The sequence below is a fragment of the Microcaecilia unicolor genome, chromosome 9 (genome assembly GCF_901765095.1).
Source record: "Microcaecilia unicolor chromosome 9, aMicUni1.1, whole genome shotgun sequence".
NCBI classification, from domain to species: Eukaryota; Metazoa; Chordata; class Amphibia; order Gymnophiona; family Siphonopidae; genus Microcaecilia; species Microcaecilia unicolor.
The window spans coordinates 32,278,354-32,302,262 of record NC_044039.1 but is presented as its reverse complement, the minus strand read 5'-3'; the positions used below and the strand labels follow the sequence as shown (position 1 = coordinate 32,302,262).

The 23,909-nt window shown below is 44.7% G+C and overlaps 1 protein-coding gene across 1 annotated transcript in view; it reads left to right on the top strand.

Moving 5' to 3' along the window:
- The window catches only part of SCYL2 (SCY1 like pseudokinase 2), an 83,265-nt gene that overhangs the window by 23,317 nt on the left and 36,039 nt on the right, over positions 1-23,909 (top strand). The window contains 4 exon segments of the mRNA XM_030213967.1: positions 3,650-3,799; positions 14,488-14,709; positions 15,516-15,632; positions 20,276-20,401. Coding sequence (XP_030069827.1) covers positions 3,650-3,799; positions 14,488-14,709; positions 15,516-15,632; positions 20,276-20,401 — 615 coding nt within the window.

The window sequence follows — 23,909 nt, the reverse complement described above, 5'->3', positions numbered from 1 at the left end:
AGTGACTTGCCCAGAGTCACAAGGAGCTGCCTGTGCCTGAAGTGGGAATCGAACTCCGTTCCTCAGTTCCCCAGGACCAAAGTCCACCACCCTAACCACTAGGCCACTCCTCCACTTCATCGTAACAAAGTTTACTCTAAAAATATTGTTTATAAAGAAATCTTAGAAATGTAAACAAGAATTATATTCGGAATACAAGTTTTTGAAATTGTGCATACTCTATACCTTTTAGAAAATCCTATAATTAAAATTCACTGACAGAAACAAAAGAATACAAGTACATAAAACAATATGCATCTCATTCTGCAGCATGATAGTACTGAAAATACACCACTGAAAATTATTGATTACCATCAGAGTACATTTCTCCTAACACTTCCCTTAAAAACATTAATGGCAGAAGGTCATTACTTTGCTAGCGCCCGTTTCATTTAAATGAGAAACGGGCTTTTTTTACTAGTATACAATAAGACAAACCAAAAGGTCCTACTACAAAACTAAATTTGGACCGGATAACAAAGATCTGAAGAAACTATTTCAACTCATGAATAAGCTACTAGACACCACCCCTGTCACCACAAACAACACAGACACCCCACCCGCAGACAAACTGGCTACCTACTTTAACGAAAAAATAACAAAACTACACAGTACTCTTCCTCACCACAACACCGACATCGAAAAATTCTTTGACGACCTGGACATAATTCCGGGCGGATACCCAGCTGACCGTATCTGGTCAACATTTAATCTACTCACCTCTGAATCAGTTACACAAGCGACTCATAGGTCCGCCAATACCCATTGCAAACTGGACATATGTCCCAGTCATTTATTTAAATCTGCCCCTGGCCGCTTCATAGAAGACCTTTCAAATAGAGCACAGAAACTGGAAATTATTAAACAGGCCGCCAACAATTTCTCATTTAACTCCCTTCACCCATGTCCCACCCTGGGGCTGAATAACTTGAAATCAACAATAATCATAGTAACAAACCCCACCTCCCTTAACACTCCCTAACCCTCCTATCCTTCCCTTTCCCACCTATCCCCAAATACTAGAACAACACAAATCCCCCCTCCAGGTCTCGAAAGGCCTGGTTCCTTATGACCCCCCCCAAGACACCGGAACAGGGAAAGTCATAGCTTCATACTCCCTTACTCTCTACCCCCCCCCCCCCCCCCCCCCCCCAAGGTACCTATGATTTGCTGCACAATTTTAATGTAGTTCTCATCTCGTCCTTCCTCTGGGACTCCACACAGCCTTAAATTTGTCCACTTAGAGTGGTTTTCAATGCTTTCTAGCAAAGTCACTGGTTTTTGTCTCCAGCTGAACCATCTGCAGCTTTAAGTTCCCCACTGTCTCATCATGCTCATCTAAACAGTTCTGCTTCCTCCACCTATGTGTCCAGATCTACTAGGCCTGATTTCAACTCTGCCATCATTTTTCGTTTACCTACCTTTCATCACCAGCTCCTTTTTCAATTCACTTTTCAGTTCGACTAGTAATTCCCATAGGTCAGCTTTCATCAATTTCTCATCAGTATGCCGGACTCCCACCAGCTCAGATTCCTTCTCTAACTCAACCCTGTCTTCCAAGCTCTGTTCTTCAGTATCTGTCATTAAATTGGGCTGTAGGCTCGCTACCTTCTCATGACTGGCTGGGTGAAAATAACTAAGTTGCTCAGCTTACATACCATGATGCTAACTTCAGCTGTCCAATCTTTGAGTATCTGTTCTGCATCATGTATAGGGACGATTGATGCTTTTATTGGAAGGTGTAAACGTTGATTATAAGCTGGTCATCAGGAGCCTAAGTCTCTCAAGCAGCCATTTGGACGTCAACCAGAAGTCCTACTATCTAGTTTTTTTTTTTTTTTTTTAAAGAATCTGTAATTGCCATTTTAAGTGCAACATTACTGAGTGGATAATTTTTACGTGCTCAAGGGATTCTTAGTAATTGAGTGAATTGAATATCTTTCTGTATTCTGACATTCTATTGTAATTCTGGGATTGACAAATCCCTGGTGCCAGGTCACCATGGCACCTAAAAATTAAATCTTGGCACTTGGGATTGTTTGAATTGGTTGCCACCACTGAAGAAGGAAATGCTATTCTCTCTCTCTCTGCACACATGGCTCTTTTATAAAAGATCCCCTATACGTTCCATCTTTGCTTATACCCTACACCAGTGATGGCGGCACGCGCGCCCAGCCACTTTCCCTTCATCCTTCGTGGCCGCTACAAAAAGAAAAAAAAAAACAAACAGTCGTGGCACCGCAGCCCAGGCAGCCATCGCATTGGCTGTTTGGCTCTGCAGCCAGTAGGGGGGTGTCGCCAGCGCGCACCTTCCACTTACGCTGCGTTCGCTGCCTCGCTCACTGCGTCATCTCCTCCCACTGTAAGGCTCCTCTCTTCCAAGTCCCGCCCAAGGAAGTTTGCTCCGTCTCCAGTCCAGCCCATCTGAACTAAACGTCATGGCATTGCGTCTTCCTCCCCCTGCGCCAGCACGTAAGTGCGCCCGCCCACTGGTCTTCAGTGCAGCCGCCGCTCCGCAACTCCCGCCTTCTACTTCAGCTGCAGTGCTGCACTCCACCCCCACCGAGCCACCGGTATCGTCGGCACTCGGTAGAAGAGAAGAATCTTGACTTGCAGTTGGAGGAGTAGAGCAGAGAGAGCCCAGGTAATATCCCCAAACTTTGGAGTTTTTTGTCACCGTGAAATTCTCTATAGATTAGTTAGAAGTTTAATTGGCAGTGGAAGTTGAGGGTGGGGGTGGGTAGGCTTATTTGTCTCTCTTCCACCCTCCCTTAATACTTTCTCACAGATATATACACATTCTCTCCTTTGTTACCCCTGGAACTGGGAGGCAGGGAGGAGGGGACCCTGGAACTGGGAGGGAGGGAGGAGGGGACCCTGGAACTCGGGGGGGGGGGGGGGAGGGAGGGCCGATTCTGGAACTGGGAGGGAGGGGGCCTGGAACTCAGAGGGAGGGGGAGGGGGGAAAGGAGAGGGGGAGGGGCATTAGATTTTGGGTTGCTGTTTGGGCACTCGGTCTCTGAAAGGTTCGCCATCACTGCCCTACGCTGTTAATTAAAATGTTCTATTACGTATTGTGTTGACATTGTAAGTTGTATACTATGCCATACTTTGTATTGCTGTTTGAATATTTTTACTGCTGTAATTGTCTATTGCTTATGTTTGTTATTCTTACTGTAGACCGCCTTGAGTGAATTCCTTCAAAAAGGCGGTAAATAAATCTTAATAAATAAAATAAACTAATGTTGGGTCTATGGGAATCTCCACTGAGTATAGCTGAAACTCCCCTCCTTGAGGGGCTGTGTACACTGCTGCTGCAGCATCTCTGTTCCAGGTCAGCCAGAATAGCAAAAGCTTGGCCAGGAAATGATCTGCCTGGAAGTGTTATATACCTCTGCACCAAGCTACTGGTCTATCCCACAAATGGTTATTACTAGCAAAGTCATTAGTCCATATGAATTTAAACTTTCCAAAGAGAAATTGACAGAAAACTGTGCTGATAAAAGCTTGAACTTTATCTGAAATAATACTCTCCAGAATAGGCTAATGATATCTGTTTTGCTGTAAGAAATTTGTAAAGAGTGTTCTCATGTTTTGTGTTCCGTTACAGGTTTGTGAAGGCTTGGCTTTTTTACATAGCAGTGTGAAAATGATTCACTCAAACTTAACTCCTGAAAACATTATTTTGAATAAGACCGGTGCATGGAAAATTATGGGATTTGATTTTTGTAACCCATCCACTAATCCTTCTGAACAAGAGGTACTAATTAGTATACAACATCTAATTAAATATAGACTGATGAAAATTATAATATGCAATTGTTCATAAATAGCATTTAAGATACCGCAGTAGACAGATTTTAACATTCTCTGGGATGGGAAGGGGTATTTTTATATATAGATACTTGTACATGATAAAGTACCCTAGCTCTGTATATTGTGAGGATATAAACAAGTACTGTATATGCATTTTTTTAATTTTTATTTTCTCATGAGTACACCATCCTTTCAGTTAACACAGCATAGCTTATACAGCTCAGTTTAAGTACCCAAACTTGCCGGCCATTAATGTACTGTAAGAACCTTATGAAGAGAACTATTGTTGCTTCCCATCATGTATGTATAGGTCTTCTAAATTTCCATATTATTGTGTCTTAAGTTGCATTGCATTAAAGGACACATTCTTAGGGCCCTGTTTACTAAGGTGCCCTAGCGCTTTTAGCGCACGTATTTTCCTGTGGGTGTCTCTAGTGTTTAGCGCACGCTGAAAACGCTAGCGCTGCTTAGTAAACAAACTGGTAGCCACATTTGATCAAAGCCAAACTTGGGCTCAAATTTTACATAGAACATCTAGATGGGAATTGAGACATCCCGCTTGGGACGTGCTCTGTTCTAGCAATATTTTACAAATGGTTTTTCCAGACACAGAGCCTGTATGGAAGTGCAGTAGTGCATATGTATTTGCTAGTGCATACAGTGGAAGCAGCCATTTTACAAATTAATATGCACATAAAGTGGCATCAGCTCAGCTTTTTCCATTTATAAGGGTAAGGGTATAAAGCAGTTTACCTACAGCAGTGGAGGATTAAGGTTTTGTACCTGGGCAGAATGAGCACTTAAACAAAAAAAATCTGTGCATACCTCCAAGCTGTTATAAAACCTGGAGGAAGTTTGTTTAAAAAAACAAACAAAAAAAAAAAACTTGTATTCTAAGGGTGGAGGCATGGCCTAATGGTTAGTGCAGCAGGCTTTGATCCTAGCAACCTGGGTTTGATTCTCAATGCAGTGCCTTGTAACTTTGGGCAAGTCACTTAACCCTCCATTGCCCCAGGTACAAAAAAAAACCAGATTGTGAGCCCTCTAGGGACAGAGAAAATACCTGCATATAATGTGTACAGCATTGCATACATCTATCTACAAGTGCTATAGACATGATTAGTAGTAGTAGTTTTGTAAGATTGAGAATATCTCCTGTTCTATAATGGCGCTCAAAATTGAATATGCAAATTTGGGTGTGTTCCCAATTGAGTAACAAGCCTATTAGGGCCAATAATTGGGTGCTAACCATCGGTTCTAATTGGCAACAATTCAAATTTACACAATCTGCTAGGCACTATTCTATAAAGATGCGTGCATAAGTTTTCAACTCACAACTGAAAAGGGGGTGTGACCATGGGAGGGGCATGAACTTGTCGGGGGCTTTCACTAAAGATGCGCGCAGTATTATAGAATATGGGAGAGGATTTACACAGGTTTCAGTTGATGTAAATTTTCATGGCCAAAATTGGGTGTGAATCCCAGTGTTAAGTGCTATTCCATAAACGGCTCCCAACTTGGAACGCTATTTATAGAATAGTGCTTGGTGCTCATTTTTTTTTTTTTTTTTGCACCCAAATTTGGGCACCATCTACTGAATCTAGTCCTGTATGTCTAGATTTTTGGCTTACCTAAGCTATATCCCAGCGATCGTGTGTAAATAAGGGCTTTCTGAGTTCGCCTTTTATGTGTTTATGCAACCTACATTTATAAATGCTGCTGTTGACATGAGGAAATGCTTTTAAAAAAGAGGCCTATATGTAACTTAGTACTTCTTTAAAAATAATAGATCTTGATGGACTAGTGGCTGGCTATGTAGTACCATGTTGAGGTCTCGGGTTCCATTAAGGAGGAGAGAGAAAATTTTTTTTCATTTTCCTGGGCGGAGGGGGAAGGTGTCAGTTAATATTATCTAAAGCATAACTTGGTAGCATGGTTGTTCACAGATAACCAGTTCTTCATCTACCTTGACCACTGACAGTCTTGTCTTACCCTTACAATAATCCTATGTTTAACATTTTTATTGAATTTTGTATTATACAACTCTTTAAAGTGACAATACGGAAAATTAGAAAATTCATACAAAAATAAAAATAAGAAAAGAAAAAAATATATATATTTATATACACACACACACACAAATTTCTATCTTTACTATAGTCCATTATTACAGGTAAATTAGATCCAAGAGAGAGAAATCATAGCACAGCTGGAGTGGAATCCCACCTCAGCCGGTAATCTGGAAAATTAAATAATATATTAATGCCTCCCAGATAGCTTACTCCAAGCTATCATGCAGAGTTACATCTGTGACTGGACTATTACATTAACCTCTTCTTTCGCTAACAAAAAAATCTTCTAAATGCTTGGGGTCAAAGGATTGAAATTGTTTAGATTGAAATAATATCCTACATATACAAGAAAATTTAAGTAAAAAATTTGCACCTAATGCCAAAGTCCTTGGGCGTAGGGCCAAAAAGGTTTTACACCATTTCTGTGTCTCTAGGCAGGTCTGGGTAAATTCGTTTAGATTCCAAGAATAAAGAATCCAAATGACGAAAGGAAAGTTTTAGTATTGCATCTTGGTCCATCTCCAGTGCAAAAGAGACCACCACAGTGGTTCTCTGGGTGATCTCCTCTAATGAGGATTCCAAAAAAGATGTTAGATTCATAGCATCTTTTCCTTGGGATTGAGAAATACCAGGCAGAATTTTAACATTACTCTGTATATATTGCTTCCATGTTATAGGAGGCAATGAATCCCCTGACATACCTAAATCTTCAAACAAGTACTTTTTAACCATCTGTATCGGTGTAATTAAAGGAGACCTAGGAAAATTTGTCATCATCAAATTTATTCTCCTAGATTGATTTTCTAGGTATTCCAGATGCCGAAAAGTAAAATTTTTCTCTTTAATTGAACTTTGTCCCACAAATTCCAATTCCTTGTCATCAAGCAGATGAAGCCATTACGTATGGGTTATGTCCATCAACCAGCAGGGGAGATAGAGAGCACTCAAACTTTCACAGTGCCCTCTTGGCCAGCTAGCTCCACTGCCTCTTCAGTATTCTCTATCTCCCTTAGCAGGGTGGCTGCAGCTTGTTCGAGCTCCAGAAAAATCTGCGGGAGGTGGTTCCTGGCTTGCCAGTTGTTAACCGGGGTGTTGGAGGCTATAGCAGCTTCACTTTAAAGGCACATAGGTTAGCCCTTTCCCTGCCTTACCCATACCTCTGTGGATGTGGACATATTGCCTTGCTTTCCCTGTCCTTACCCACCAACAGTGGATGCAGGCATATAGGTTCGCCCTTTTCCTGCCTTTCCCACTCATCTGAGCCTCCGGAGTCTTCAATACCTCTGCTTTCCTCACAGCTTAAAAAAAAAAAAAAAAAAAAGTCGCGTCGCGTTTTTAAACGCAGAGACGCTGGAACAGAGGTTTTTGACCTGATTTTCAGCAGGATCGTAGTTGTACACTAGATCCTTTGAGGTAAGAGTGTTTTCCAACTCCTCCGGGGTGGGCCCGCGATCGGGGCGATTTTGGCGCGAAACCGCCATTTTGGATTTTACCGCCATTTTTCGGCGATGGCTGCGGACAATCTAAAGCGCTGTTCCACTTGTGGCAAGCGCAAATCAGCAGCAGGGCTCTGTAAATTGTGCTGTATTGGCGTAGGAGCCGGCCCGAGCATGGCGAGCGATGTTTTTTCCCGCTCTGAGCTGGCAGCGGGCGCCATTTTGCTTACACCGCATGGCGCGGCCTCCGTGGACACGGAGAGACCTGAGCCGGGTGGGGCACCTCGAGATGAGGTTATTTCAGGAGTGGCTAGCACCGGACAGGATTTGGGTGCCCAGGGTGAGATTTTCTCCCCGGATTTTGTGCTTTTGCTGCATAAAGCATACATGATGAAAAGATCCCTTCCTCAAGGGTCGCCTGAGGCTCCTCTGATTGCCCCCCCCGATGGATTCTGGCCTGGGACTGCCCAGTGAGGTTTTTTTCCCAGATGCTTGGCCTAAAGATAAGCGCAGAAGGGTTAATTCCCCTTCAGATTGTGGTGCACCCCCCCCCCCCCCCCCCCCGTGGTCGGGGTGTGAGGATTCGGAGAACTCTGACAGACGTTCTTGGTCTGAGGAACCAGAGTCGGGTGCGGATTTACCACAGGATCTGGATGATCCCTCCGCGGTGAGGATCTTCCACCGTGATGAGCTGCCAGCGCTTATTTCAGATACCCTGCAGGCCCTCTCGATTGAAGATCCTGACAGTGGCATGGCCTCCTTGGGTAATCCCAGGATGGCTAGTACCAAGAAAGCTGCTCGGGCCTTCCCTTTGCATGACTTCATCCTAGAGCTTGTTTCGGCTCAGTGGGCTGACCCCGAGGGACCTTTGAGAGTTTCCAGGGCTATGGGGCAGTTATACCCTCTGCGTGAGGGACATATGGCTCGTTTTCAAATGCCTACAGTGGATGCCCTAGTCACTGCGGTGACAAAGAGAACTACCCTCCCTGTTGAAGGAGGTGTTGCCCTGAAGGATGTTTAAGACCGTAGGCTGGAAACAGCATTGAAACGGTCCTTTGAAATTGCAGGTCTCACTGTTCGGGCGTCTGCATGCAGCTGTTATGCTGTTAGAGCCTGCCTAGCTTGGCTGCAACAGGCAGTGGCTCAGCCCGGAGATGGAGCGGAGCCCTTCTTGGATGTGGCTCCGCGGATGGAGGTGGCCTTGTCCTTTCTGGCTGATGCCCTTTATGACCTTGTCAGAGCTTCGGCTAAACAAATGGCAGTAGCAGTGGCGGCTCGCCGTCGTCTGTGGCTACGACACTGGGCAGCGGACATGGCCTCTAAGCAAAGGTTGGTGAAGTTGCCTTTTCAAGGACTTCTCCTATTTGGTGAGGAGTTGGAGAAAATTGTGAAAGGCCTGGGTGATCCAAAACCCCAGCTTTTGCCCGAAGATAGGCAGAGGCCTTCCTCTAAGGGCCAGGCGGTCCACTCCTCATACAGACCTCGCTTCCATGAAGCTAGAAGGTACCGCCCGGGGCGTTCTGCTGGGTTCACTTCACGTGCCCATGGTCAGCAGAGGAACTCCTTTCGCTCGGACAAGCGTTCCGCAGCCGGTGGCTCAAGACCAGGAGTTCAGGGGCGACCCTCTCAATGATGGTGCGCCGGCCCTCTCCTCGATGCCTGTCATTGGAGGACGGCTTTCCCTCTTTGTCGAGGAGTGGGCCAAGATTTCCTCAGATCAGTGGGTTCTGGACCTGATGGATACAGAATAGAATTCAACGCCCCAGTAAGAGACGTGTTTGTGGAGTCCCGATGCGGTTCTGCCGTCAAACGGGCGGCGGTGGAGGAGACTTTACAAGGTCTGATTCAGTTAGGGGCAGTGACCCCGGTGCCTCCCGCCGAGCAAGGCTGCGGCCGATACTCCATCTACTTTGTGGTGCCGCGAAAAGGTGGGTCCTTTCGCCCTATTCTGGACTTAAAAGAAGTGCACAAGTCCCTGAGAGTGCGGCATTTCCACATGGAATCCCTGCGCTCCGTCATTGCAGCGGTCCAGCCAGGAGAGTTTCTCACGTCTCTAGACCTGAAAGAAGCTTACTTGCACATACCGATTTGGCCCCCGCACCAGAAGTTTCTGAGGTTTGCGGTGTTGGGAAAACATTTCCAGTTCAGGGCCTTGCCTTTTGGCCTCGCCACAGCTCCCCGAACCTTTTCGAAGGTAATGGTGGTGGTAGCTGCTTTTCTCAGGCGAGAAGGTATCAGGGTTCACCCGTACCTAGACGACTGGCTCATCAGAGCAGACTCTGCAACAGAGAGCTTACAAGCTACAGCCAGAGTGGTCTCAGTACTGCAATCTCTAGGCTGGGTCTTCAATATAGCCAAAAGTCACCTGACCCCTTCACAATCTCTAGAGTTTTTGGGGGCCAGGTTCGACACAGTCTCGGGCTATGTGTTCCTACCCGAGCTAAGGCGGTGCAAGCTTCAGAATCAGGTCCGTCTGCTCCTGAGGATGCCCCGCCCGCGAGCTTGGGACATTGTCCAGCTGCTGGGATCGATGACAGCCACGATGGAAGTGGTACCCTGGGCGAGAGCGCACCTGAGACCTCTACAGTATTCCCTACTCCGGAGATGGTCTCCTATTTCTCAGGATTACCAATGCAGACTTCCTTGGCTCCCTGCGGCCCGACTCAGCATGGAGTGGTGGCTCTCGGACAGCATGCTGCGGCGTGGAATGCCGCTGACGCTCCCCGTTTGGTGCCTAGTGGTAACAGATGCCAGCCTGAAGGGCTGGGGCGCACATTGCAAGGGGAAGCATGCCCAGGGTCTATGGACACCCGAGGAGTCGGAGTGGTCCATCAACCGCCTAGTGTTGAAAGCGTTGTTTCAGGCGCTTCTGGCCTTTCAAGTGACCCTGGAAGGATTGGCTGTCAGAGTGATGTCGGACAACACGACAACAGTGGCCTATATAAATCGACAAGGCGGAACAAGGTGCAGAGCACTAGCCGCGCAGGCCGAACTGATTTGCCACTGGGCCGAGCTGCATCTTCATTGTCTGTCGGCAGCTTATATTGCAGGTCAGAGCAATGTGCAGGCCGATTATCTGAGCAGGCATCAGATCGATCCAGCAGAATGGAATCTGGCAGACGAAGTATTCCTGCAGATCTGTGCCAAATGGGGCAAGCCCGTGATGGATCTAATGGCGACAAGTGCCAATACCAAAGTCCCGTGCTTCTTCAGCAGACGGAGAGATCCTCGCTCGGCGGCGGGTTGGATGCCTTGGCTCAACCCTGGCCTCCGGGTCTACTTTATGTGTTTCCCCCATGGCCCTTGATAGGGCGCCTGCTCTTGTGGATTCGGTCGCACCCAGGAGAAGTGGTCCTCATCGCCCCGGATTGGCCAAGGAGACCTTGGTATGCAGACCTCCGACAGATGCTCCTGGAGGCTCCTCTGCCGTTACCTCTGGTACCGAACCTGTTGACTCAGGGACCGGTAGCCATGGAGGACGCCGCCGCTTTGGTCTTACGGCATGGCTATTGAGAGGGCGCAATTGAGGGATAAAGGTTATCCAATAAAGTTATTTCCACTCTCCTGCAAGCCCGCAAGCGGTCCACTTCCGTGGCTTATGCCAGGATTTGGTGCCTGTTTGAGTCTTGGTGTGCTTCCAGAGCCATGCTCCAATGCGGGCTCCTGTCTCACCGATTCTGGACTTTTTACAGGAAGGTGTACAAAAAGGCTTGGCCTATAATCCCTGCGGGTGCAGGTGGCAGCGTTTGCCTCCCTTCGTGGTAAGGTGGAAGGCGTGTCTTTGGCTGCTCACCCAGATGTGGCACGTTTCTTAGAGGGGTGCTTCGGCTCCGACCTCCAGTGCGAGCACCCTGTCCAGCTTGGAACCTGGGGCTAGTTTTGAAAACCCTGCAGGGCATCTCCTTTGAGCCGCTTCGGCGAGCATCGGAGAAAGATTTGACACTGAAGGCCGTTTTTCTGGTGGCCATTACCTCGGCGAGACGGGTGTCAGAGCTCCAGGCGCGGTCCTGTAGAGACCCATTTCTGCAATTTTCAGAGTCCGGAGTCACGGTTCGGACCGTGCCTTCCTTTATGCCTAAGGTGGTTTCAGCCTTTCACCTAAACCAGCCTATTTTCTTGCCCTCTTTTTCAGAGGAAGAGTTTCCAGAATCTTTTGGGCAGCTGCACTTTTTGGATGTGCGCAGGACTCTGCTGCAGTATCTGCGAGTTACTAACTCTTTCAGAACTTCTGATCATCTGTTGGTTTGCTATCCGGTTCTCGCAGAGGGTCTCCAGCGGTCTAAAGCCACTATTGCCCGCTGGCTTAAAGAATCTATCTTTTCAGCTTATTTGCTGGCCCGGCAGGGTTTTCCCGCCTGTAGCCTTTAAGGCACATTCTACTTAGAGCGATTTCTCTCTTGGCTGAAACTGGAGCACTCTCTCTTCAAGAGATATGCAGTGCAGCAACATGGGCTTCTAAGCTCTCCTTTGCCCGACATTACAGGCTGGATGTGGCTGCCAGGAGGGATGCGAGTTTTGGTGCACAAGTGCTAGCGCATGGTGTGGCTTGTTCCCACCCTATCTAGGGATTGCTTTGTTACATCCCATACGTAATGGCTTCATCTGCTTGATGACAAGGAAGGGAAAATTAGGTTCTTACCTTGGTAATTTTCTTTCCTTTAGTCATAGCAGATGAAGCCATGAGCCCTCCCTGTATGATTGTCTGTATGCTGTGAATCTGTTTTTCAGGTTCTGTTCTAATTTCCTGAAGTTCCTTCCTTGGAAGAAAGTTGGAAAACAATCTTCAGGATTCATGTTCAGTTTAAATTTAGGAGGATGTGTTCATTCCCTCCAGCATGTTTTTTTTTTTGGAGGATGTGTTGATTCTCTCCAGGAGGCACGTGTGTTCCCCTCCAGTTCTATAAATAGGAGGATGAGTTCATTCCCTCCAGTGTGTTGGGAGGATGTGTGATTCCCTCCAGGAGGCGCATGTGTTCCCCTCCACTTATACAATAAGGAGGATGAGTTTATTCCCTCCAGGAGGATGTGCATTCCCTCCTTTATGAGTTCATGCCCTTGTGATGGGCCATCGTTCGCTGTGAGGAAAGCTCTTGTGATTCCCATTGCGGTTGCCATACTGCTTTGGAAGCTTCAAATACTGAAGAGGCAGTGGAGCTAGCTGGCCAAGAGGGCACTGTGAAAGTTTGAGTGCTCTCTATCTCCCCTGCTGGTTGATGGACATAACCCATACGTAATGGCTTCATCTGCTATGACTAAAGGAAAGAAAATTACCAAGGTAAGAACCTAATTTTCCCTTCTTGAATTTTTCCTTTTAAATGTTCCACTTCAGAGGATTGTTGTGCGGTGGCCTGTACCTGGATAAGGACTGCCTCAGATAATAGCTTAATATCTTAGGAGTGGAGGAGTAGCCTAGAGGTTAGTGCAGTGGACTTTGATCCTGGGGAACTGAGTTCGATTCCCACTGCAGCTCCTTGTGACTCTGGGTATGTCACTTAACCCTCCATTGCTCCCGGTACAAAATAAGTATCAGAATATATGTAACCCGCTTTGAATGTAGTTGCAAAAACCTCAGAAAGGCGGTATATCAAATCCTCTTTCCCTTTAGTATTTTTATGTATCAACACTTGTAAAGAAGACTGTGTATTGAACGTCAAGTCCCAGAGTGATTCCATTGTCACTACGGCAGGTTTTATCATAGACCCCCACAGAAAAAAACAGGAAGAGGAGCATTAATATACTGTTCCAGGGTACTCGCAATCTGCGATGGTAAAACCTGTGTTGCAAGCCGTTCCTCCAGCCTGTTATTGCTAGTTGTCTCTCCTGGTGTGGGCAAGTTCCCTCCCTTTGGAGCCTGAACCGCTGGACTTGTTTCCACGCTGTTACTTCCTGGTTGAGGGGGAGCCGCATGTTCGGGGCTCAGAGAAACTTCGTCTACACTGCCGGCTAACGCCAATGCGCCAGCACCGATAGCGGGGGGTAGAAGCCTGTCTGGGACCAGACGATACCCCGAATTGATCCAGAGTCGTCTGATGTTGAAGGTTGGTCCCGGTAGGGGTTGAGGGAATCTCCTGACCCTTACCATAATCTTATACGCTGTTCCACAAATTTTACTTCAGGGTTTGAGTATCACGTATATCAGGAGGCTGTTTGGGGCATTAGATACCCCCTAAACCAGCTGCACAGTCTTGATCCTCAGGCTTGCAAACAGATCTGGTTTTCTTGGAAATCAATCCAGTGTAGTTCTTAAAGGAAAAGCGTGAAATTAAAGCCTCATCCCCAGTGTTGAATGCCAGTTGAGTTTCGATGGGCCAGAAACTGCTCCATGCTTCTGAATATTTTAGTCATTTTTTACTCCCAAGGTTTTTGCAAATTGCTAATGTAAAACAAATTACCTTAATTCTCATGCCAAATGTATGCAGTTATACTTTTGTGAATATGCTTATTATTAGCCCTTTAAGAATCGGGGTTGTATGCTGCTTCTTGATGTAGGATTTCCTTACGTTTTTCTCCAAATCCCTCTCTTTTCGATATTACCTATTGTTTTTGAGCTGCTTTCTTACAAAAGATATTGCTTCTTTACATTTTATTGAAGCCTGCTTGACATTTTGAAGTGTTTTTTTAATTGTATTCCATCTTTCTTTTTGAATATATTTTTGGGTTGTATTACCCTCTTGTATTGTCCCATCAGTAACTTCTAAGTCCCTCTGCCTTTATCAATACATGATGAAGAAAGGAAAGGGATACTGCATGCCTACATGCCACTATATTGATTCTTACAAAAAGCATGTCTTTTTTTTATTCTTCCATAATTAGATTATTTAGTTATTTATTTATTGCATTTGTATCCCACGTTTTCCCACCGTATGGTAGATTCAATGTGGCTTGCATATTGCTAAAAAGGTGGTTACAAAATTTAGATTTGTAGAAGTCTAGTACATAATACAGAAGTACAATAATGCTTAGGTCTATGTAGTTCGCTATACATAATGCAAACATTTTTTTAAACCATTTTTATAATTGTCTGCTGTTTTGAATTCCTCGACTAATTGGCTCTTAGGTTAGTTTGTTTTGCATGAATATATTTACCCAATGTATGTTTTGTTTTTATTTTTTTTTCCTCCTAGCCAAAATTTCTGTGCAAAGAATGGGATCCTAATTTACCAGCATTGTGTCTGCCAAATCCTGAATATTTGGCTCCAGAATACATATTGTCAGTGAGCTGTGAGATCTTGAGTGACATGTATTCCCTTGGAGTTGTCATACATGCTGTGTTTAATAAAGGAAAATCGATCTTTGAAGTCGGCAAGCAAGATATTTATAAAAGTTTCAGCAGACAATTGGATCAGGTATCTGTGGTGAAAATCTTCTGGAATATTGATGAAGTTCTGAATCATGTTTCTGTTTAATTGTATGTTTGACCTATTGCATGGCATCCACTGTTATTTTTGATTGAATAAACTTAATACTACTATTTGATTTTTTTAATGGCTCATCAGTTATATTCATTTACTGAGCCGAGTTTTCAGTGTAATGCCGTGTTACGTTGTCATAATAAACTTGTGAAGAGTGGCTGCAGAATTCATATGGATATACTCTTTCAGAAATTGAATGTACCACTCACAAAACCCATACAACAAAAGGAAGTAATACTCACACATAAAATAAAACCTGCCCTTATTAGCATGTGAAATAATACAGGGAATATATAAAAAGAAATTAATAAGTGTGTAGGAAAGGATTTTCATTTACGACCCTCCAAAGATCCGAGAGCTAAATATATGAAATTGATAGTTTTATTGGCCAGTCATAATGGCTGTCATTGCATCATCTATCCTTTTCTGATACTGCACATATTGTTAAGTTATAGACATTTGTGATATAGGAAATTTTCTTCAATAAATAGTCTCGCTTCAGTCAATGTCGGAGATGACAAACCAAAACCTTCATATACTGAATTACTTACTTGGCAATTTAACTGGAAGCTGAGTATTACCTCCCCATTTTTAGATTTTGCGAGTGTCTGAGCTTTCAGAAATTGAGACTTTTTCCCTTCAGGTGGTTCATCATGATACAAATATACTAGTGCCCTTTTTTGAAATGTGTGTAGATTAGTGGGATTTCCCGTTCTTAACTCCATGTTCTGTTCATGCAGCTGAGTCGTTTAAGCCCGAGCATCCTGGCAAATATCCCTGAAGAGATCAAAGAACATTTAAAGCTACTGTTAAATGTAACTCCTGCGGTCAGACCAGATGCAGATCAAATGACAAAGGTGAGCGTGTGTGCCAGAAAAACATGAAAAAAACCGAAGGCTTCATATTTCAATCTAGCTTGCCCATACAAACACTTTTCAGTTATGTGGAGACATTTTTGCTACTTCCATTCTTATGCCAACATTATATTATCATGCTGTAAAGTGAAAACATTTTTTGATGATGTTTTTGAAGATAAGCAAATATTGACAATAATATCTTTACAGTGACATGGAAGCCTGCACTAACAGCAGGGGGTGAGAATCTATACTGTTGCAGGGACAGTACTTTAGTACAGAACTCCTACCCAGGTTCCCAATAGTCTTACAACAGTGTTGCAGCTGACTTTTTTTTCCCCCTCAGGTTGCATAGCTAAGGGCTTGGGTTTGCAGAAGGGTATTCCACTGCAGAGCACAGGAGGAAGTATGCACAAGGGTCCATAGAGTGAGTACCTAGGTGCCAAGTACCCATGATCCCCCAAAAGCACTAAGAATCAGCTGGAACAGTGGTGTCCAGACTCAATGTAGGGAGTAAGGAGATTCTGGCTGGTGGAAATGGCAAGGGTTGACTCATCTGAACCCTGATTTTCCTCTACAGTGCTTGTGAAGTGAGATCAGTCTTGTAGAGCATATGAGCTGTGCTGTGAAAAGTCAGCTGAGTGGCTCCTCCGCACCAAGAAGAGCTGGAAGCAGTGTCAAGGGAGGTACAGCACTTTAGCGTCTGCTGTAAGTGGCTGCATGCTATTACCAACACAGGGAACAGACACAAAGAGTAGACACAGGGTTGTTGGCACCAGGATGTGGGGCTGTGTCTGCATTTCTACCTAAATTGTCATACCAGGGTTGAAGCAGGGTCAGGCTGTGTGAAGTAATAGGTGTTGGCCCTCAGTAACTTGGAATTCAGCAAAGTGATGACTCGCACTCCATATCAGTTAGCTTGAGGGGACTGTGGGTGCTCCAGGGGACTCCATATTCATGCTGTGCTGTGTTTATTTACCTTGCATCAACAGCAGTTTAGTGATAAAAAGTTCTCCAGGCCCAGGAGACCCTCACGTTTGGATGATGCAGGGAGAAAATACCACTGCAGCCTATTAAGCAATCAGCTATTTTGTCAGTGAGGGATGGCAACATGTGGGTCACAAGATTAGTCAGTCACAGGAGGACCCTTGAACCAAGAGGAAGGTCCAATGAGCAGAAAGATTTCCCATGACCAGAAGACTACTACTTTGTGAGGTGGATCCCCAGAGAAGACATCTCCTTCAATCTCTGGCATAAATTTCCAGCAGGGGTTCAGATTCCATTGTCACAGTTCAAAAGCCAAGAGCTCTTGTCCCATGTGGCAGGTTGCAATGGAAGAGGGGAGGATCCATGAAGAAGGCAAGGTGGGCCAAGGGGGAACCACCACCAAAGAAAAGAATGTTGTAAGAATGAAGTCCTGGGAGGGTGTGAGACTGTCGCTGGAGTAGGGAAAATAAACAAGGGAGCCCAACAAAAGATGTTTGTAAAACAGACTAGCAAAATAAAATGAGGCAAGCAGAGGGATCCATTTGTCTGGCCAGCCTTGTAGAACAGACCGAGGCAGAAATGGGTAGGTGCTGCGGTGGGGGCAGCTTCATGTGCTTAGAAAGCCATTCTAGGCTTGTCTGAGCTCTAGGAAAGCAAGTTGTACCGATGGTACTGTTGGATGATGTCATCAGTATGTGGCTGACTCATTGTGCTTTTCCATGGAGAAATGGGGAGCAGGAAGTTGAACAAGTGCAGGGAAACTGAATGAGCACGGCAGCCAATAATGGAATGGTCGGGGATGGGGGAGGAGGGAAGGTGTATTTGACAACGGTGTACGTAGTGTTGTTTGCAGGGACTTTTTTCCATTCACCCGCTGTTCCTTGTTCTGCAGACTAGCCAAGCTCCGTCTTTCACGTTGCTCCATCACCACATGTCCACGTTTCCATACCTCCAGCATTTCATATGCAGGTGAGGCCTAGGCTTTTCACTTGCCATGATCAGATTTCCCAGCCCCAGGATTTCATTGGTGAGCAGGGCTCAGGCTCCACACCTACCTCCATGCTCACATTTCCCAGAGGTATTCATTTTGGTGAGCAGAGCCCAGGCTCCCTCCTGTAGTGATATCAGATTTTTCTGGCCTCAGGATTTCATCTGCAAGGAGTTAATTTCAGTGTAAATTTTAAATTGATGAGTTATTGCTCATGAATAGCTGAGTCACATTTAGGCATTGAATCATGGCTTTATAATGAGCTGTGCATGAAGTTACAATTCAGAGAATTTGGCATAAGTTGGGTAACCTGAGATTGATTCCAGATGTCTTGGTAATCAATGTTATTTATTTAGATTTAGCTCATACCTTTCTAGTTCTTGATAGTAATTTTTTAAATCCAACTGAGTAATTCCTGACTGTTGTGTTTTGCTAGAGACTTTAATGTTGGGTTTTGGTAAGGAGAGGGAAGTGCAAGATCTATATTTGATTAAAAAAACATTTTAACATTTATGATCCAAAATAATTATGCTACCCAAAAATGCATATGGGGGAGGGGCACATTTTTTATATCAAATAGGATTTTCAAGCCTCTTACATTTAGTTAAAAGTTCACTAGTATCTTGCAGCTAAAAAGTGATAATGTAAGTGGGAATAGGAAGCTCTGGAACTCGTTGCCATAGGATGTGGTAACAGTGGTTAGTATATCTGGGTTTAAAAAAGGCTTGGACAAGTTCATGGAGGAAAAGTCCATAGTATGCTATTGAGATAGACATGGGGAAGCCACTACTTGTCGCTAGGATCAGTAGCATAAATCTTGCTACTATTTGGGATTCTGTCAGGTACTTGTGACCTGAATTGGCCACCGCTGGAAGCAGGCTAGATTTTTTGTTTTGTTTTGTTACATTTGTACCCCGCGCTTTCCCACTCATGGCAGGCTCTATGCGGCAGGCAATGGAGGTTAAGTGACTTGCCCAGAGTCACAAGGAGCTGCCTGTGCTGGGAATCGAACTCAGTTCCTCAGTTCCCCAGGACCAAAGTCCACCACCCTAACCACTAGGTCACTCCTCCGCTCTGGACTATTAGTCTGACTCAGTATGGTTATTCTTATGTTCTTAAGCGGACTGCACTCTGCAGTTTCCAGAACATCTGGAGCACATGGCTATAATCCATTGCCACCCCCTTGTTTGCATAGTTGGTGGTAGCTAGGTGCTTGAAGTGATATTAATTTTAATATCAAAAATAAGACTTTGACTCTCACCATTATTTGGTATGGAGGAGTTAGATACTGTATTTTCTATACTTTTTATTTTGTTTGTTTTTCTGAGCTTTGTGGTGTCTGGATTCATGCAAATAAAGTGTTTTCATGAGAGCTTCTGGTTGGCTTTTTGCTGTATTGCCTCATTTCTTTGGAACACATTTCCTGTACAACTTTGACTCGGGTCTTCTGAAAAAAAATATTTAAGGCTGCTTTGAAGACCTGGCTTTTTTACTCTGGCCTTTCCATCAGCATAAACTGGATAGTTTCCTGTTTCTTTTCATACAACAGCAGATTTCATTATTCTTTTTTTTTTTTTTTCTTCTGATTGTACACTAGATTGATATGCTGTGCTACCGTTTCCCTCTTTTGTGTTTCTCATTTTTGTCCTCTTTTAGTCTCTTGTTTTTATGCTTTGATCATTACATACTGGATCTTGTAAACCACCATGATGGCCTGTTGAATGGAGGAATTCCAAATGTTACCAATAAATGTGGAGGGTGCCCAGATGTTGAACTTGCTTCCTTGGGACCTATGCAGTATGAAGAATTGTTTGCATTTCCTGAAGTTATTTAAAGCCTTATTGTTTCAGCAAACTTTTAAGTGAAGGTACAAGATCTAAAAGGAGCTTACAATTGAGGAGTTATTTACAATTATAGAAGTTAGCTATGATGTATTTTGCTTTTTTAATATTTAAAGTTTTTAATGGTTTTTTCTCTTATAATGTTGGATTTTAAATGCTACCTTCAAACCATGTCTGAAATTTGAGAAGCTAAATAGAACTAGGAAAGTTAAAAGGAAGCACTACACTTGAAATTACATCGTATCGTATAACTACTTGTTTTAGGCTTTCATCTGTAGGGTAATTTTCAAATATGTTTGCTTGCATAAAACAGAGAAATTGGGCTTTTGAAAATTCAAAAAGGAAGTAGGGGTGGAATGATAAAAATGAATCGTGGAACCTTGGAGTAAGAACTGATAAAACATTCAACAATGAGCGGAATCATTTAAAACACAAGTGACTGTAATTGGGGGTTAGGTAATCTTCGAAGGGAAATAAGTGCTATAAATACTGTATTTTCTTAGAACTTGAAGCAGAGAGAGTATTTATACTGGTTTATCTCTTTGAAGATTACCTAACCCCCAATCATTGTTGACTTTGGTGTCAAACAAGGAACCGTGTTTAGCCTGAGTCTAATTTCCCCCAACTTTTCCAATTTTGTTTTATGTAGAACTACGATCTTTTCTTATTATAATAAACTTTTGTTTTATCTGTTCTTACGCCAAGGTTCATTTTTATTTGTCCACCCCTACTTAATTGTCTTTTGGCATCCCTTTCATAGGGGACCTTCACAAATACATGCTGTTGTTGAAAGTGGCTCCTATCAACACCTCACTTTTTTTTCTTTATAGATTCCTTTCTTTGATGATGTTGGTGCAATGACACTACAGTATTTTGATTCATTATTCCAAAGAGATAATCTTCAGAAGTCTCAGTTTTTTAAAGGACTTCCTAAAGTTGTACCAAAACTGCCCAAGGTATGTTCTTAAGATTCACAAAGCTAAGTTGGTTGCAAGGTGATTTCCTTGAGATGGTCTGTGGCCATTTCATAATGAATAAAATTTGTAAACATTTTGACAGTAACAATATAATAAACTAGTGGAAGAAGTCTGCTGAAATGACAGACTGCCTCCCCACCTGTGTACTTGAAGCACTGTTCACATCCTCTCCCCCCCCCCCCCCCCCCACACCTGATCCAGCTGTTCTCGAGTCTGCATTCTATTCAGCTTCTGCACTGCAGCTCAGTGTGAAACAGATGGTAGTGGCATAGCTACGAGGGGCCATAGGGGCCTGCCCCCCCCCCCAAATTGACTCTGGGGCCCTTGTTTGGCTGACGGGGGGGGGGGTCCCCAACCCCCACCTGCTGAAGCCTTTGTCCAGCTGGCGGGGGTTGGGGCTTCAGCTGGCTGGGGTTGGGAACCCCTGCCAGCCAAGGTCTGTGTGGCAGTGATGGTGCTTCAGCTAGGGGGTTGGGGACCCCTACCAACCGAGGTATGTTCAGCAGTGGTGGGGGGTGGCGGTGGGACGGCGGACCAAAATGTTCCTCCCCACTTTGGTCTCTGGCCCCCTCCCACCTCGAGGTCTGACTACGCCCCTGACAGATGGACATCATGTAGTGCTGCATTCTGTCCATCCACTCATGTGCATACGGGTCCCTGGACTAAACATAACATTTTGCAAACCAACATGCTATTATATATGCAAAGATGATTTTGAATGCCAGTGGTTTCTGAGTCAGGACACTTGTGGCCAGCCTGGTTGTCAAGATGTCTGCAATGAACATGCATGAGAGAGATCCACTTACAATGGAAGTACTGCATACAAATATGTCTCATGCATTCTGATTGTGGATATTGTAAACCATTCGCTGTCCGTAGAACCTACCTAGCCTTTTCAGTTTTGAAAGTGCTGCACAATAGAAGAGGTGAGATGATACAGTGCAAAGAGCATCACCATCTGATCAGGTCAGTCATCCTTCTAAAGAATGTTATGTTCTTGATTCATGAGAACAGGTCTTAAAATTTTTCTGGAAATAACAAAGTGCAGTGTGATAAATCAATATATGAAGGAAAAAGTCATTGAAGCTATTCATTACAAAAAGGCTAATATATTTGAAAAAGTACACTGTTTATTCAGAATTACATAGGAATATATAACAGACTTACTCAAACAGAAGGAACATCACTAGAAACATTTCTGATGTCATCTGCTGAGGGGTAACTAATCATGACCTGTCCCTATTTATAATCATTACATGCCCCTTAGCTAGTGGCTCAGAATACTGTCCAGCTGCTTGAATTTACCAGCCTGATGCATTGTGTGTTTTGCTGTGTGAATGCTGTATCAAGAGGGTCTGAATTTCTCACTTGGTATGTATGGTATTCCCCAATATGGCTGAGAAATATAACATATCAACATGAATCTGCAAATTTTCTCTCCTCCAACAAAGATTTATTGAAGAACTAGTAAAAAAAAAGCCCGTTTCTCATTGAAATGAAACGGGCACTGGCAAGGTAATGACCTTCTGCCATTAATGATTCTTCTCCCCTTCCATTTTCTCCATTTGCCGCCTCCTTTGATGTCTGTACCTTGGAGTTCATTTTCAGAGAGTGGAAGAGAGAGATACACGTGAAGGGGCATAATCGAATGGCGCCAGCCATCTGTATGGCCGTTGCCGCAAAGAGTGGTCCCCAACCGTATTATCGAAAAAGATGGCCGGCCATCCTTCATTTCGATAATATGGTTGGGGCCGGCCACATGTGAGATGGCCGTCATCGGTTTCCATTATCGGCGAAAACTGATGCCGGCCATCTCAAACCCGGCCAAGGCATTTGGTTGTGGGAATACGGTTGGGGCCGGCCAAATCCAAGGCATTTGGTCGTGGTAGGGGCCAGCATTTGTAGTGCACTGTCTGTACCTCGGAGTTCAAGTTTCTTGAAAGTGAGAGTCCTGTCAGGCGGTTTGTGTGCTTCCCACCACCGTGGTTCTCTGGTCGTGGCGTTACTATGCATCCTTCCCTTCCCTCCGAGGGCGGGGCAGTGAAAGCGTGTGATTGCCTGTGGTTGTTCCCTTCTCCTTCTGATGTCGCGTTATCATGCAGCCTTCCCTGCCCTCAGAGAGCAGGGTACTGACAGCGATTGCCTGTGGTTGGTCCCTTCTCCTTCTGACGTCGCGTTTCTTTCCCTGGCAACTATACAGAGTTCCCTCGAGGGCGGGGCAATGATCGGGAGTGCGATTACGAACAGTACAGGGCTTCGCTGCCACACTGCCATGGAGTCAGCTTCAGAACATTGGAGGTGCGAATTATTATATTAGATGTTTCAAATGGCAGGAAAGTGGGTAAGGCTAGAGAAACTAAGAGGCAGTGATATGCTGGTGGGGGTTTTCGAGGGCCTCCAGGTACCCTTTATTAAAGTACTTTATGCAAGTAGTTATCCCTCAAGTGAGAAATTCTGGCAAGAGATTAGCACACTACTGCTAAGAGGACCAGATCCTGTAGACCAAGGGCAAGGCCAGCGGGCTATTTCTCATCTGCCCACCCCTACAGCTGTTTAACTATTCCCTTATTTTCATTGATTGAGCATGCTGGTTGAAGGCCCCTTTAAGGGTTGCTAAATACAAGGCAGCTTCTGGGGCTGCAGTCTGCAGCAGCTTTGTTTTTTCCAAGTAGAGAAGATGCCAGCAAGAGCACTGCTGACACTATACACTATAGAAGAAATGGGCAGCATGAAAAAGGACCAAGGTGGTGAATTGGAGACCAGGACAAAGCATCAGCAGTAGTGGCACTAGTAACTGTCCTCTTCTCTTCTTCCATCGCCACACATTGCTGTGAAGAGAAGGAGGAGGGGGACAGTGGCAGTGTAACACTTCAAGCCACATTTTTCCTTGTCTGCTACCCAGGCCTATTGCATTGTGCTTTGAGCATATACACTATGGTTCAAATCATGACACAGTACAGGAGGAGGACATGACCTGAGGCACGCTGCACTGCTGTTGTCAGTAGTATGCCAGGACGGGAGTGGGGAAGTGGGCTATGGGGCAAAGGGGGAAAGTTCAGGTGGAGGGATTAGAGGGGTAAGGAGAGAGCAAGATGGGACTGGAGATGTTTCAGGATGAGATTGAGGAAGGTTGCCGGTAGGATGAAAGGATCAAAAGGGGTGCAGCAGGGGTAAAGAGAGAGAGTAGGCAATTGAATGGGTTGTGTTGTGTGAGTGGGTCAGCGTCCCCCCCCCCCCCCCCCGATTCAGGATCCCCCCTATCCCCTATTTCTCCTTCCCTCTCCCTCTCTATCCTGTGTTCCCCACTTCTATCTGTCATCAGATTGCATGTTTCTAAAAAGGGAAGGAGCTATTTGTTACTTTTTTTGGAAGGGTAGTATGTAAAACGATGTTCTTTATAAAACATTTAAAATAATCTACATTGATTATGGTGATCACCAATTATCAAATAAAATTTGTAAGTGATAGCTGCTGCACCAGCGCCTGT